Raw genomic sequence first — 16,910 nt, forward strand, 5'->3', positions numbered from 1 at the left:
TTTTTTTGCATGTTAGTATATATTTCTTCCTGTTACAACTAAGTTTCTACATCAGAGAGTGAATAGGCAAGCACAGAATAATGTCGAGGAGGCTCCCTTGGGGAAAGTGCTCTATGGAGAGGAAACCCCAGACCTTGACAGGAAATATGCAATAGACTCCATCTGCAGTGGCTCCTGGGGATTAAAGACATGATTGATGAATAATGTGCACCCTCTACTGGTCTAATACACTTATAGTTTGAGGTTTGTGTCTGGGCTCACACTGAGGGCCCCTCACTGTGTCTCTCGCGCAGTAATACACGGCCGTGTCCTCGGCTTTCAGGCTGTTCATCTGCAGATACAGTGTGTTCTTGCCGTTGTCTCTGGAGATGGTAAATCGGCCCTTCACAGAATCTGCATAGTTTGTGCTACTTCCACCACTGTTAATATATGTGACCCACTGCAGCCCCTTCCCTGGAGCCTGGCGGACCCAGTTCATGCTGTAGTCACTGAACGTGAATCCAGAGGCTGCACAGGAGAGTCTCAGAGACCCCCCGGGCTTCACCAGGTCTCCCCCAGACTCCACCAGCTGCACCTCACACTGGACACCTGCAGACACAAGACATCCCAGTCAGGAATCCATCACACACCCATGGTTTCTCTCACTCATATCCACTCACATACTCAATGTCTCTTGTTCTCCATAAATTACCTTTTAAAAAAGCAACAAGGAAAACCCAGCCAAGCACAAACTCCATCATGAGTTCTCTGTGTTCTGTCCTGCTCAGTGAATGTGGACACCTGGAAATCCCAGGCCCGGGGCTCCTCTCCCAGCTGCATGGTACTGTCTGTGCTGTTTTATTCAGTGGAGGGAAGACCCTATTTGCATGTTCTCTGAGTATATAGTTAGCTCCAGATGTAGGTTTAATTCTTTACAAGTTAAAAACAAAGATTCCATTCTTTGTAGATCACTTTGTTTAGACGGCACTGTGTCAGTATTTTTTTAACATATGAACAGAATTGTCTTTTCTTCTTTTTTTTATTAGAGCATTTAAAAATTATTGTTATGTTACTCAACATACGGCACATCATTAGTTTTTGATGTAGTGTTCTATGGTTCATTGTTTGCATATAACACCCAGTGCTCTTTGCAACCTGTGCGTTCCTTAATACCATCACCAGGCTCATACATCACCCTACCCTCCTCCCTTCTAAAACCCTCAGTTTGTTTCCTGGAGTCTGTAGTCTCCTATGGTTCATCTGCCACTTTGATTTCTCCCCTTCACCCCTTCCTTCTGCTAAAGTCCTCCACGCTATTCCTTATGTTGCACAAATAAGTGAAATTGTATGACAGTTGGCTTTCTATGTTTGACTTATTTCATGCAGCATAATCTCCTCCAGTCCCATCCATGTTGAATCAAAAACTCAGTATTCATCCTTTCTGATGGCTGTGTAATATTCCTTTGTATATATGGACCACATCTTCTTTATCCATTCATCTGTTGAAGGGCATCTTGGCTCTTTCCACATTTTGGCTATTGTGAACATTGCTGCTATGAACATTAGTGTACAAATGGCCTTTCTTTTCACTACATCTGTATCTTTGGGGTAAATACCCAGTCGTGCAATTACTAGGTCATAGGGTACCTCTATTTTTTATATTTATGATTTTATTTATTTCTATTTTTAATATTTTATTGTTATGTTTGTTTTATTTTATTCACCATGATGGGTAGCACTATTTTGAATTTTTTGAGGAAAATCCACACTGATTCCCAAAGTGGATACACCAATGTACATTCCCACCTACAGTGTAAGAGGGCTCCCCTTTCTCCATAACTTCTCCAACATTTACTGTTTCTTGCCTTGTCAATTTTTGCCACAGAGTTGTCTTATCATTTCTGTGTGCATTTTCAACAGATTTTCATTAATGTAGGTCATTTTTAATATACATTATTTTACCCCTTTAATGAAGTTTAGCCCTAATTATTTTATTTATGGTACCAGTGTAAATGAAATTATTTTGTTAATTTCTTTTTTAGATAATTGCTTGTTAGTGTATGGAAACATTGCTTTATTTTATATGTTGATTTTGTGCCCTGAAGTTTCTTTGAAATCATTAAGTAGTTCTAAGATCTTTTTAAATGGAGTTTGTGGGGTTTGACTATGTATAAGACCATGTCATATGGAAACAGATATTTTTTTCTTCTTGTCTATTGAATTTAGTATCTTTTATTTTATTATTACCAATCTTTTTTTGAAGGTTTTCCAGGTGAGGGACAGAAAGTTTTCCCTTCTTTTCTTCTGGGTTTTTGCTGTAATAACTCAATGGGCATAGACCAGGTCTAAGGGGAAAATGAATTTCAGTTTGCATGTGCATGAGCTCCCAAAAATATGCCGCCTAGAGAATGACAGAAGTAGGCAGCACTTGTGCCTCTTAGACAACCAAGCATTGGATTTTTGAAGATTTGAAGCAAAGATTTGGGTTTGGGTTTGTAAATTAGTGAAGACCTAACAAGATTTGTTTGCACAGTGTTCTGGGTCCTAAGTTCCCTATCCTGTGGCTGAGGATGATTCTCCTGGTACAGAGAAGGGAATCTTCCACAGATTTATTTCTTGGTGTTAGTGGGCAAAGGAGGCTGAGTCTGTATGTCCACTGGCATATTCTCAAGTGACTTTCATTCACAATAACCCAGGGACCAGAATGACATACTGGGATTGCACTTTTTGTCCTTTGTGATACCATGTTGAATCCTTAGGGTAAGAATGAGCATCCTTGTCTGGCTTCTCAGTGACAGGAAAGGCTTCATGTTTTTACTGTTGAATATGGTGTCAGGTGTGTTAGGCTTTTCATATATGACCATGATTATGTAGAAGTAATTTCCTTCTATTCTTCAGTCATTTAGATTTTTAACTGATAAACTTATGTTGATTTTTTTAAACAGTTTTGGGCATCGATGGAAAGGATGATGTAGATTCAATCCTTCACTCTTTTGATGCAGTTTGTCCCCTTTATTGATCTGTATATGTTGAAGGAACCTTGCATCTGAGGGATGATTCACACTAGATCACCACGTATGATCATTTCAGTGTGCATTCGTGTTCAGTATGCCAGCATTTTTGCAGGTATGTTCATGGGAGGTGGTAATCTGAACTTTCCATTCTTGTGCAGTCCTTGCCTGGCTTTGGTGTTGGAGTAATGCTGGTGTCATACAATGAATTGGTGTCATACAATGAATTTCTCATCAGTTTTTTTGGAAGAGATTGTGATGTATTAGCCTTAATTTTTACTTAAACATTTAGCTTCCACAGAGAAAACCATCTGATGTTGGAATTTTTTTTCTTTTTTTTTTTGAGAGTGAAAGTTTTATATTATTTCTTTAATTCCAATTCAATTAAAAGAGGGGAAGAAAATGGTGGAGAAGTAGGAGACACTGTTTCTACTGTTCCCCTAAAGTGAGCTGATTATCTTCCAGAACACTCTGAACACCCATGAATCAGTCTGAAATGTAGGATCATACACTTTTAGATTTCTATGGGGGCAGAAGACACCAGTGGATAGGTAAAGCAGAGTGGGTACATCGGACTGATATCAGAAGATAAACAAAAGGGGGAGGGAGCCACCAGAGGTGACAGATTGGAAAGTAATACGCCTAATACGAGAATGCCCTGCATCTGGGGACCAGCATTAACTTGGAGACTGGTTAAAAGCACTCAAAAGGAGCAAAAGATCTTAAGGGGCAACTGGTAGAATTGGGCAGTCAGGGGCATGGGCTTAAGCTCAGGAACCCAAGACGAACACTGCTTGTGCCATGCCAGAGAGTGTGCAGTGAATTATCCAGGCCATGGTCCCTGAGCCACTGGTGCCCACGTGAAAGAGTCTGGTTGGATGCCATCCTGCACTCTTTAGAACCACAGCCTTTTGCACTCTACACAGGTGCTGCGCAACAGAGACCTGAGACGTGCTCTGCACCCTCCCCAGAGAAAGATCCGTGCAGGTGTTAGCTGGAGGGTGCTAGGACTGGCATAGAGTCTGAACACTCGCAACCTGGGCCTACATGAAAATCTCAGCATGCTGTCTCTGGTTGCAATCTGTAGGGCAGTCTGGACCTGCCCAGACAGCAGCCTGGCAAAGGCAGCCACTGGCAACAAGCTTCTTGGATCAATATAGTTTTATTAACACTAGGGTGCAGAGACAAGCTGGAGTTCCTGCAACCCCTGAGAAGGTGGCTGAGAATGAGCTCTGCTGGTGGGAGTTGGCAGAGGGGGAGTGTGTGTTCTCTGAACCACCCAGAGGGGAACAGACTGAGGCTTCTCTCTGAAGTAGAGGTCTGGGTACAGTTTTCTTTCCCCTAAACCTCTGAAGAATGGCCAAAAGCTGCCAGAGGGGGAAAAAACCCTCCAGAGAACAAAAGCAGGTATCCTCAGAGTGCAGCCCTGTGATAGGGGGCAGGAGGACTCAACCCAAGCAAGACGGCCTGAAAAACAACACAGAAGGCCCCCTCCAGAAATCCCCCCCACCAAAAGGAGAGGACACAACACTGTAAAAACACAATATGAGGGGAAAAGAAGATATTAAGCTGCTGCTATTGCCCCAAAACCTGTATACTTCATAGATACAACCTTTATTTTAATTTGTTCCCACTATTCTCATTCTTTTTAAATTTTTAAAAATTTTTTGATTTACCACCACAACGAGATGTTGAATACAACAAATTCCATAGTAACTTTTTAAGTTGAACTTTTTTTTGATACATATATGTGCATTTTACATTTGCTTTTCTGTTTTTTAAAAAATATTCATATAGAGATAAGGTTCAGGTAATCCTCTTTCCTCAATAAATACTACCCATATATATAAATCAGTTTTAATCCCCTATCACCTCGGGAAAGTTGAGTCCATTAACAAAGATATCAAGATACACCCAGGAAGAATCAAAATAACCTTCCTGACACACACAGAGGCTTTATAACCACCCTCGCATATCTTTCTTCTGTTAGTGTTTCTGTGTATTTGTTTCTGTTCTGGTATTATATAAATTTTGTACTTGGCATTCGTTTTGGCTGGGTACTTTTTTTCTTATCCTTTACATTTGTCAGTCTTTTTGTCCATTTTTGTTTGTATACCTTATAAATCTTATCTTTGAGGCCCATTCTGGCTGGATCTTCTCTCTTTTTTTTTTTTTTCTTTCATTTTTTTCCCTGTCTCTCTCTGTCTCTCTTTTTCTTTTCTTTTTTTTCTTTCTTTTTGGTGGGGACTCCTGATTGCTCAGAAACATTCCAGGGTGCATCTTCCTGGATCATGGTTGATACATTCAGCTACACATCCCCTCAGACGTCTCTCACCAAAATGACTAGGAGGAGGAATGCCCATCAGAGGAAAAATTCAGAGACTGTGCCCTCTCCATCAGAGCTACTGGATATGGATAAACAGTATATCAGAAAGGGAATTCAGGCTAACAATTACCCAGTCAATGTCTAGGTTGGAGAAAACCATTAATAACAAAATGGAATAGATTAGGGCAGACATAAAAGCCACCAGGGATGATGTTCACAATGCTCTCAATGAATTCCAATGTAATCTAAATTCTCTAACAGCTAGGATAACTGAGGCAGATGGTAGAATTAGTGATCTAGAGGACAACAGATAGAGTAAAAAGATCAGGAGTAATCCTGGAACAAATAGATTAGAAGGCACAAAAACAAAATTGGGCAAATAAATGACTCCACGAAATGTTCCAACATCAGAATTATTGGAATCCCTGAGGGGGAGGAGAAAGAAAGAAGACTAGAAGATATAATTGAGCAAATTCTCCATGAAAATTCTCCCACTATGGGGAATGGAACCTGGGTTCATGTCCCAGAGAAGAAAGGTCTGCCCGAAGATAATAGGATCTAGAAAGACCTTGAGACACCTGATTGTGAAACCGAGGACTCATAATTTCAGACAGAAGCTCTTGAAATCAGCTAGGGGGAAGAAATTATCTTATGTACAGAGGAAGGTACATCAGAATAATTTCAGACCTGTCCACAGAAACCTGGCAAGCCAGAAAGGGCTGGAAAGAAGTATTAAGGGCACTAAATGAACAGAACATGCAGCGAAGAATACTTTATCTAGTAAGACTGACATTCAAAATGGATGGAGAGACAAGGAGCTTCCAAGACAGGCAAGGTTTAAAAGAGTATGTGACCACCAAGCTGGCACTACAAGAAATATTAAGGGGGATTCTATAAATGAAGAAAGAGCTCAAAAATGTCATAGAACAGAAATTTATGGAGACAATCTATAGAAACAAGGACTCCACAGGCAACATGATGCCGATAAAAACGGATCTCTCCATAATCACATTCAATGTGAATGGCTTGAATGTTCCAATAAGATGGCACAGGGTTGTAGATTGGATAAAATGACAGGACCTGTCCATATGTCCTCTGCAAAAGACCCATTTTGAACCTACGGATGCATCCTGACTGAAAGTGAAGGGATGGAGAAGCATGTTTCATGCCAATGGGCCTCAAAAGAAGGCTGGGGTAGCAATTCTCATATCAGATAAATTAAATTTTAAACTAAAGACTGTAGTCAGAGATGCAGAAGATACTCATACATCATTCTTAAAGAGTCTATCTACCAAGAAGATCTAACAATTTTAAATATTTATGACCCCCATATGGGAGCAGCCAACTACATAAGACAAATGTTAAACAAGATGAAGAGTTGTATTGATATGAATACATTAATTGTAGGAGATCTTAACACACCACTCTCAGTAATAGACAAATCATCCAAGCAGAAAATCACTAAGGAAACAAGAGCATTAAAGGACACATTGGACCAGATCGACCTCATTGATATATACAGAACATGCCACCTTAAAACAACAGAATACTCATTCTTCTCAAGAGCACATGGAACTTTCTCCAGAATACACCACATATGGGGTAAAAAATCTGGACTTAACCAATACCAAGAGATTGAAATTATTCCTTGTATATTCTTAGACCACAGTGCCTTGAAACTGGAACTCATCCACAAGAAAAATTTGGAAGGAAATCAAACACCTGGAAGCTAAAGACCACCTTGCTTAAGAATGCTTGGATCTACCAGGAGATCAAAGCAGAACTTAAACAATTGGTGGAAACCAATGAGAATGAAGACACTTTGGTCCAAAGTTGTGGGATACAGCCAAGGAGGTCCTAAGGGGGAAAGTACATAGCCATCCAAGCCTCACTCAAAACAAACAAACAAACAAACAAAAAACAAACAAAACAAAACAAAACACCCCTGAAAAATCCAGAATACACCAGCTGTCTTTACATCTTAAAGAACTGGAGAATCAACAAGTTAAGCCAATGCCACACACAATAAGGGAAATAATCAAGATTAGAGCAGAGATCAATGAAATAGAAACTAGAGATAGAATGTATCAATGATACTAGAAACTGTTTTTTTGAAAGAAACAATAAGATCAATAAACCACTGGCCAATCTAATCCAGAAGAAAAGAGAGAAGACTCAAATAAATAAAATAATGAATGAAAAGGGAGAGCTCACAACTGACACCAAGGAAATAGAAATAATCATCCAAAATTATTGTCAACAGTTATATGCCAATAAGTTATGCAACCTAGATGAAATGAATGCATTCCTGGAAACCTATAAACTTCTAAACTACATCAGGAAGAAATTGACAACCTGAATAGACCAATATCTAGTGACAAGATAGAAACACTGATCAAAAACCTCCCCAAAACAAGAGCCCAGGACCTGCGGATTCTCTGGGTAATTCCACCAAACTTTCAAAGAAGAAATAAAACCTATTCTCCTGAAGAGATTTCAAAAAATTGAAGCAGAAGGGAAACTTCCAGACTGTTTTTATGAAGCAGCATTATCCTGATCCCCCAAACAGACAAAGACCACACCAAAAAGGATAATTTCAGACCAGTATTCCGATTAATATGAATGCTAAGATTCTCAACAAGATCCTAGCTAATAAGATTCAACAGTACATTAAAAAGATTATCCACCACGACCAGGTGCAATTTATCCATGGGATGCAGGGGTGGTTCAATATTCGCAAATCAATCAATGTGATAGAACAAATCAATAAGAAAAGAGAGAAAAACCACATGGTCTTCTCAATTGAACAGAAAAAGCATTTGACAAAATACAGCATCTGTTCCTCATTAAAACACTTCAAAGTATAGGGATAGAGGAAACATTCCTCAACTTCATCAAATCTATCTATGAAAAACCCACGGCAAATATCATCCTCAATGGGAAAAAGCTTGCAGCCTTCCCTTTGAGATCAGGAACACAACAAGAATGCCCACTCTCACCACTCTTGTTCAGCATAATATTAGAAGTCCTAGTACAGCAATCAGACAACAAAGAGAAATAAAAGGTATTCGAATTGGCAATGAAGAAGTCAAACTCTCTCTCTTCGCAGATGACATGATACTTTATATAGAAAACCCTACAGACTACACTCTCAAACTCCTAGAACTCATACAACAATTCAATAATGTGGCCGGATACAATGTCAATGTACAGAAATGAGTTGTTTTCCTATACACTAACAATGGAAATACAGAAAGGGACATCAGGGAATCGATTCCATTTACTATAGCACCAAGAACCATAAGATACCTAGGAATAATCCTAACCAAAGGGGTAAAGGATCTGTACTCGAGGAACTACAGAACACCCATGAAAGAAATTGAAGAAGACACAAAAAGATGGAAGACCATTCTATGTTCATGGATCAAGAGAATAAACGTTGTTAAAATATCTACATTGCCTAAGCAATCTAAACTAACATTCTGATCAAAATTCCAGCAGCATTTTTCAAAGAGCTGGAGCAAACAATTGCAGTCTGTATGTAACCAGAGGAGATCCTGAATTGTTAAGGAAATGTTGAAAAAGAAAAAGAAAACTGGGGGCATCATATTGCCTGATTTCAAGCATTTCTACAAAGCTGTGATCACCAGAACAGCATGGTACTGGCACACAGACAGACACAGGGACCAGTGGAACAGAGTAGAGACCCCAGATAAGGACTCCCAACTTTATGGTCAACTAATCTTCGACAAAGCAGAAAAAAAATGACAGTGAAAAAACTACAGTCTCTTCAATAAATGGTGTTGGGAAAATTAGACAACTATGTGTAGATGAGTTAAACTCGGCCATTCTGTTACACTTTACAGAAAGATACACTTGAAATGGATAAAAGACCTCATAATGAGACAGGAATCCATCAGAATCCTGGAGGAGAACATAGGCAGTAACCTCTTTGACATCGGCCACAGCAACTTCTTTCAATATATATCTCCAAAGGCAAGGGAAACAAAAGTGAAAATGAACTTTTGGGATTTCATCAAGATCAAAAGCTTCTGCACAGCAAAGGAAACAGTCAACAAAACAAAGAGGCAACCCATGGAATGGGAGAAGATATTCACAAATGACAGTACAGACAAAGGGTTGATATCCAAGATCTATAGAGAACTCCTGAAACTCAACACACACAAAACAGACAATCATATAAAAAATGGGCAGAAGATATGAACAGACACTTCTCCAATGAAGACATACAAATGGCTATCAGACACATGAAAAAATGTTCATCGTCACTAGCCATCAGGGAGAGTCAAATTAAAACAACATTGAGATACCACCTTCCACCAGTTAAAATGGCCAAAATTAGCAAGACAGCAGACAACGTGTGTGGGAGAGGATGTGGAGAAAGGGGAACCCTCTTACACTGTTGGTGGGAATGCAGGTTGATGCAGCCTATTTAGAAAACAGTGTGGAGATTTTTAAGAAATTAAAACTGGACCTTCCCTATGACCCTGCAATTTCACTACTGGGTATTTACCACAAGGATACTGATGTAGTGAAGGATGGGACATCTGTATCCCACTTTTCATAGCAGCAATGGCCACAGTCACCAAACTGTGGAAGGAACAAAGATGGCCTTCAATGAACGGATGTATAAGGAAGATGTGGTCCATATACACTATGGAGCATTATGTCTCCATCAGAAATGATGAACACCCAACTTCTGTATCAACATAGATGGGACTGGAAGAGATTATGCTGCATGAAATAAGTCAAGCAGAGAAAGTCAATTATCATATGGTTTCACTTATTTGTGGAGTATAAGGAATAACACAGAGGACATGGGGGGATGGAGAGGAAAAATGAAGTTGAGGGAAATTGAAGGGGGAGACGAACCATTGGAGACTGTGGACTCTGAGAAACATACTGAGGGTTTTGCAAGGAAGGATGGTGGGAGGATAGGTGAGCATGGAGGTGGGTATTATGGAGGGCACATATTGCATGGAGCACTGGGTTTGGTGCATGAACAATGAATCTTGGAAAACTGAAAAAAAATTAAAAACTTTGAAAAAATTTTAAAAAATATATAAATTATAGAGAGAGTAGAAAATAAGAAAGAGGGCAAGTAAAAAGTGGGTGTAACTTTCATTTTGGACAAAATAACAAGCTTCTGTTGTTGCTGGGTGAATTTTGATCTGTATGTTAGAGGACACTAAGTCTCAAAATCACAAGGAAACTAAAAGATGGGTATATAAGAAAGTATAACTGAGTAGAGTGAACAACTTGCTAAAATAAAGCATATACCTGTTAAAAACTATGGTTTGTAAAAATAAAAGTTAAAAATGGCCTATGAAAAAATGAGATGATATAATAGACATCTTGCCAAACATAGCCAATTTTCATAGAATCCACATATATATTCTTACATCTCAGGTTGATTTCATGGGTGTTCAAAATAGTTTTATAGATATGCAGCTAAACTCAAGGGACCTGCTTTAACTGGGTCCCCTACACCTCCGCCATCTTGCCTCAATCTGCCTGTTCCTGATTGATTTTTGGTCTATATATTAGAAGACACTAAATCTGGAAACTTTAAGGAAATCAGAACTTATTTTCTATATAAATTAAATAGAGGAAACAATGGGATTATGTGGGGCATAAATCTATAAAATGAAGACTTGAAATTTAAAAACTGAAGTTAGAAATTAAGACTCTATTTGAATGTATTTGGGTCTGGACCCCCACCACCACCTCAGGAAATCCCCCAGGTCAATTCATCTCCACTACTATGTGTACCAAAATCCACAGACTTCAGTTATTGATGCCCACTGCAGCTCTCTGGGGAAAGTTCCAGGGACCCATGAGTGTCTCTGTGCTTTCTGACTTTGCAGTTGTTAGTGGGTGTGGGCTCATGAGTGCACCCACTTCTGCACCTCCTGGGTCATGCTGGATGCTGATGCAGTGTCCTCTCAGGTGTCACATCATTCTGAGAGCTGTTGCCCAGTTGTGGATGTAGCCACTTTGTGCACCAAGCCATGGGCTCTCACATGCACCCTCTTGCATGGCTCCCAGTTCAAGGCCAGGTGCCTCTCCAGTGTCCTTTCATGGGCCACACTGCCCTGAGAGCTGTTGCCCCGTTTTGGTCACAAATCATTTTATATCTCCCCTGGGATGTTAATGAACCCATACCTTCTAGTTCTTTTCAGGGTGGTCAGGCACAGAGCAGTCTCCCAACTGGCCTGAGTCTCCCAACTGGTAACTGGAGCTGAGAGTCACTTCTGAGCTTACTGACTGTAACCTGTCTCCCTGTGCCACTGCTTGGGCAGTCTATCGGTTCAGGCTTCCCTGTTCCTTTGATTTTCTGTGACTTGAGATCACAGTGATCCACCCAGAATTTTGTCCTATTCATCCCCTGTGCTCTTTTCAGTAAGGGATGTCTCTCTCTGGAGCAGATTTCGAAGGGTCATGATTTTTAATATCACTTTCTGGTGGCTGTCTTATGGAGAATCCCTCCAATCTCCTCTTATCTTCCAATATGTCCCCCAAAGATTTACATTTCTGTACTTCCTACTTCACAAAAAGTAGTCATTTTGTTGCTTGTAGAAATCTGGATAATTGTTCTTACATCTGAGGTTGAATTCGTGTGTGTTCAGAATGGCTTGATAGACATCCAGCTAAATTCAAGGGATCAGCTGAAATGAGGTCCCTACTCTGCTGCCATCTTGCTCCTCTTCTCCTGAAACAAAGACTCTGAATGACAGACTAGATCACATTGATTTCTTTTCTTTTTTTATGTTTTAAGAATTTTTTATTTAAATTCAATTCAGCTAACACATAGTGCATTATTGGTTTCAGAGGTAGAATTTAGTGATTCATCAGGTGCATATAACACCGAGTGCTCATTCCATCAAGTGTCCTCCTTAATGCCCATGAGGCAGTTATCCCATCCACCCTCCCCAGCCACCTCTAGTTTGAACACAAAATTTTGACTATAATATCAGAGTTTGGACTGGGAAATGTTCCTCCCAGAATTCTAGCATTAATTATTTATTTTCTCACAACATTATCTCCTTAAATTCCTTTTTTTTTTAAAGTGTATGTATATATTTCACACATATATTTTGGCATTTTTATCTACATCCAAACTTAAATTCCTTTTTAAAATTATGTTCAGTTAGCCACCATATAGTACATCACTAGTTTTTGATGTAGTGTTCAACAATTCATTATTTGCGTGTAACACCCAGTGGTCACCATCATGTGTTCTTATTGCCCATCACTAAGTTTCCCAATCCAGCCCCTCCTACCCCTCCAAAATCCTATTTGTTCCACAGAGAAACATATTGATTTCTGATAACATTTATTTCAGGATTTCTCTTTTCCTTTTGATAAATCTAAGCATAGTTTTCTCTATTTTATTTTATTTTTTCACAAAAAACTAGACCTTGCTTTTTTGTTCTGTTCTGTGTTTGTTTTTTGTTTTGTTTTGCTTTGTTTTATATCATTTATTACTGCCCTAATCTTTACTATTTCCTTCCTTCTCCTGTATTTAGGTTTTAGTCATCATACCTTCTCTAGCTCCTTCAGGTATAACGTTAGAGTGTTTCTTTCAGATTTTTCTTGCTTCTTGAGGTCTTCCTCAATGTTGCATATTTTTCTGTTAAGACTACTTTTGCTTCAGAGAAATAAGGGGAAAGTGAAAAAGGTTTCATACTCCCGTGTGTGTGTGTGTGTTTATACGTGTGTGTGTGTAATGTTCAGACTACACATCACACCTGAAGATGGCTCCACTGCTTTCCCACATTGTCACTAACATTGAGGCTGTGAGCACTTTTAAGACAGTGACTCCCCAACCAAGGCCCTTTCTTCCTTTGCTTTGGATTTTTGATGCCTCTGGAGGTCTCATGTCCAGCATGCACTTTATGCTGCTTCTAGCGAGTTTGCACATTGAGCAGGGTGGACCTGTGATGCACAGTGAGGGCAGCTGGGAGTCCTGTAAAGGCTCACTTGATGAGCAACAGTTTTTTTTTGTGATTCATCGGTATTTAGGGACAGCAAAAAACAACGTGAGTGACTCTGTATTTTGTGCATTTTAGTATAACTGTTTTCCCATTAGAACACATTTTCGAAGTCAGAGAGTGAAGAGGTAAGCACAGAATCATGTGTGCAGAGGACGCCCCTGAGGGAAAGTGTTCTCTGGATAGGAATCACTAGATCCTGACAGGAAACTTGCCCATAACCTTCATCTGCATCTGCTCCTGGGGCTTAAAGTCAGAACTGGTGAGTGGTGTGTACCCCCTGGTCGTCCATATCCCGTCCTACAGGGAGGTTTTTGTCTGGGTTCACATTGATGTCCCCTCAGTGTGTCTGTTGCACAATAATACATGGCCGAGTCCTTGGATCTCTGGCTGTTCATCTGCAGATACAATGTGTTCTTGCTGTTGTCTCTGGAGATGGTGAATCGGCCCTTCACAGAGTCTGCATATCTTGTGCTACTTCCATCATTGCTAATATATGCTACCCACTGCAGCCCCTTCCCTGGAGCCTAGCGGGCCCAGCTCATGTAGTAGCTGCTGAAGGTGAATCCAGAGGCTGCACAGGAGAGTCTCAGGGACCCCCCAGGCTTCACTAGGTCTCCCCCAGACTCCACCAGCTGCACCTCACCCTGAACACCTGCAGAGAAGACATCCTGGTCAGGAAACTCACACATCCACAGTTTCTTTCACTCATATCCTCTCATGTCCTGAACTTCTCTTGTTCACTATGAATTACCTTTTTAAAGAGCAACAAGGAAAACCCAGCCAAACACAAACTCCATTGTGAGTTGTCTGTGTCCTGTCCTGAGTACTGACTGGAACACCTGGGAATCCTGGTGCTGGGGCTCCTCTCCCAGCTGCAGAGTCAGGTTTGGGATGTTTTTAATCAGCATATGGAGGACCCTATTTGTTTGTTCTCTGACTATATATTCAGCTTGGGATCTATGTGACCTTAGATGACAATGGCCAGAAGATATCTGACTGCCTTTGTTTTGGTTGTTTTGACCACTTTAGAAAAAAAAATGATTTTCATTATATAACTTTCCAGAGTATATACTTGGACATGTGCTACTTTCTTTTTACATATTCACACAAATATGAGATTGATGTCATTTAATGCCATAATGAATTATAAACTGACACCAAAAATTTTGGAGGGTTTTTGAGGTGTCCAAGAGCACACACAGGATGAGAGTGAGCCCCAGTTTGTGGCCTGTCCCCTGAACAGCCTGGAGGAAAGAGTTGGCAGCCTGGTGAGGAATGTGGAACCCCTCCTGTAATGGGTCAGGATGATTTTACTTCCTCTCTGTATTGCCCTGAAATATAGAGAGTATTGGGTTTGTGTAGGTGCATTTTCTAGTATTTCAATATCTATGTGTTCCTCCCAAGTCATCGCTGGGATTATTTGTAAGAATTTTGGTGAGTGTGCTTGACACGGAATGAATGGCATATAGGCAGAGTGTGTGATGGGATTAACATTGGTGTCAGAATCAACATTGTCCAGAATGAACAAATCAACCCTCCATAAAATCCCCTGTATTTTCTTGAATTCATCCTTCCTCTTCCCTTCTTCTCCCTGTTGACACATAACTATGGGCTTTTCTCATTTTATTTAGACTAGTTTTAACTTTAAGAATTTATATTGTATGGAATTTTATTTGTAGGACTTCTTTTTTTCTTTTTGCTCTGCACAAATCCTTGAAAATTCAACCATGCTGCTGTGTGTAGCAAGAACCATTTACTTTAACATTTATTTGACACATGGAAAAGTCGAACAGAGTAGAGACCCCAGATAAAGACTCTCAACTTTATGGAAACTAATCTTCAACAAAGCAAGAAAAAGTAGTGGAAAAAAGACAGTCTCTCCAATAAGTGGTACTGGGAAAATTGGACAGCTATGTGCAGAAGAATGAAACTCGACCATTCTCTTACACCATACACAAAGATAAACTTGAAATGGATAAAAGAACTCCATGTGAGACAGGAATCCACCAAAGTCCTAGAGAAGAAAATAGAAAGTAACCTCTCTGACATCAGCCACAGCAACTGCTTTCAAGACAGTCTTCAAAGGCAAAGGAAACAAAAGAAAAAATGAATTTTGGGACTTCATCAGAATCCAAAGCTTCTGCACAGCAAAGGAAACAGTCAACAAAACAAAGAGGCAACCCACAGAATGGGAGAAGATATATGCAAATAACACTATAGATAAAGGGCTGATATCTAAGATCTAGAAAAAATCTCCATAAACTCAACACTCTAAAAAAAACAGATAATCACGTCAAAAATGGGCAGAAGACATGAACAGACACTTCTCCAAAGGAGACATACTAATAGCCAACAGACACATGAAAATGTGTTCATCATCATTAAGCTTGGGGGAATTCATATAAAAACCAATGGAGATACCACCTAACACCAATTAGAATGGCCAAAATTAACAAAACAGTAAACAACGTGTGTTGGAGAGGATGTGGAGAAAGGGGAACGCTACACTTTGGTGGGAAAGGACGTTGGTGCAGCCACTGTGGAAAACAGTGTGGAGATTCCTCAAGAAATTAAAAATAGAGCTTCACTATGACTCAGCAATTGCACTACTGGGTATTTACCCCAAAGATGCAGATGTGGTGAAAAGAAGGGCCATCTGTACCCCAAGGTTCATAGCAGCAATGGCCACGGTCGCCAAATTGTGGAAAGAGCCAAGATGCCCTTCAACGGACGAATGGATAAGGAAGATATGGTCCATATATACAATGGAGTGTTATGCCTCCATCAGAACGGATGAATACCCAACTTTTGTAGCAAGATGGGCGGGACTGGAAGAGATTATGCTGAGTGAAATAAGTCAAGCAGAGAGAGTCAATTATAATATGGTTTTGCTTATTTGTGAAGCATAAGAAATAACAAGGAGGACAGGGGAGATGGAGAGGAGAAGGGTGTTGAGGGAAATTTTAGGGGGATATGAACCATGAGAGACTGTGGACTCTGAAAAACAATCTGAGGGTTTTGAAGGGGCAAGAGGTGGGAGTTTGGGTGAGCCTGGTTGTGCGTATCATGGAGGGCATGTATTGCATGGAACACTGGGTGTGGTACATAAACAATGAATTCTGGTAAACTGAAAAGTAATTTAAAAAAATTTAAAAAAAGGGGCGCCTGGGTGGCTCAGTGGGTTAAGCCGCTGCCTTCGGCTCAGGTCATGGTCTCGGGTTCCTGGGATCTAGTCCCGCATCGGGCTTTCTGCTCAGCAGGGAGCCTGCTTCCCTCTCTCTCTCTCTGCCTGCCTCTCTGTCTAGTTGTGATCTCTCTCTGTCAAATAAATAAATACATAAATGAATCTTAAAAAAAAGTTAAAAAGGTAAAATCACTGGACAAGTTCTAGAGTAAGAATGCAATAAAGTTTGGAATGTTGTGATTAAAATAACACAACGATATATTACCTTATACAAGTTAGAAAGACTAAAATTAACAAGACAGGGAACAACAAATGTTGGAGAGGATATGGAGAAAGGCGAACCCTCTTACGTTCTTGGTAGGAATGCATGTTGATACAGCCACTTTGGGAAA

The 16,910-nt window shown here is 40.0% G+C and overlaps 1 gene segment (V, D, J or C); it reads right to left on the minus strand.

Annotated features, from left to right (window-relative positions):
• Nucleotides 1-214: 214 nt before the first annotated feature.
• On the minus strand, nucleotides 215-796 carry LOC116862288. The segment is given in 2 exon segments: nucleotides 215-588; nucleotides 692-796. Coding segments are annotated over 2 exon segments (423 nt in total).
• Nucleotides 797-16,910: the final 16,114 nt, after the last annotated feature.

Source organism: Lontra canadensis, unplaced genomic scaffold (assembly GCF_010015895.1).
Source record: "Lontra canadensis isolate GAN:19392208 unplaced genomic scaffold, GSC_riverotter_1.0 scaffold231, whole genome shotgun sequence".
Classification (NCBI taxonomy): Eukaryota; Metazoa; Chordata; class Mammalia; order Carnivora; family Mustelidae; genus Lontra; species Lontra canadensis.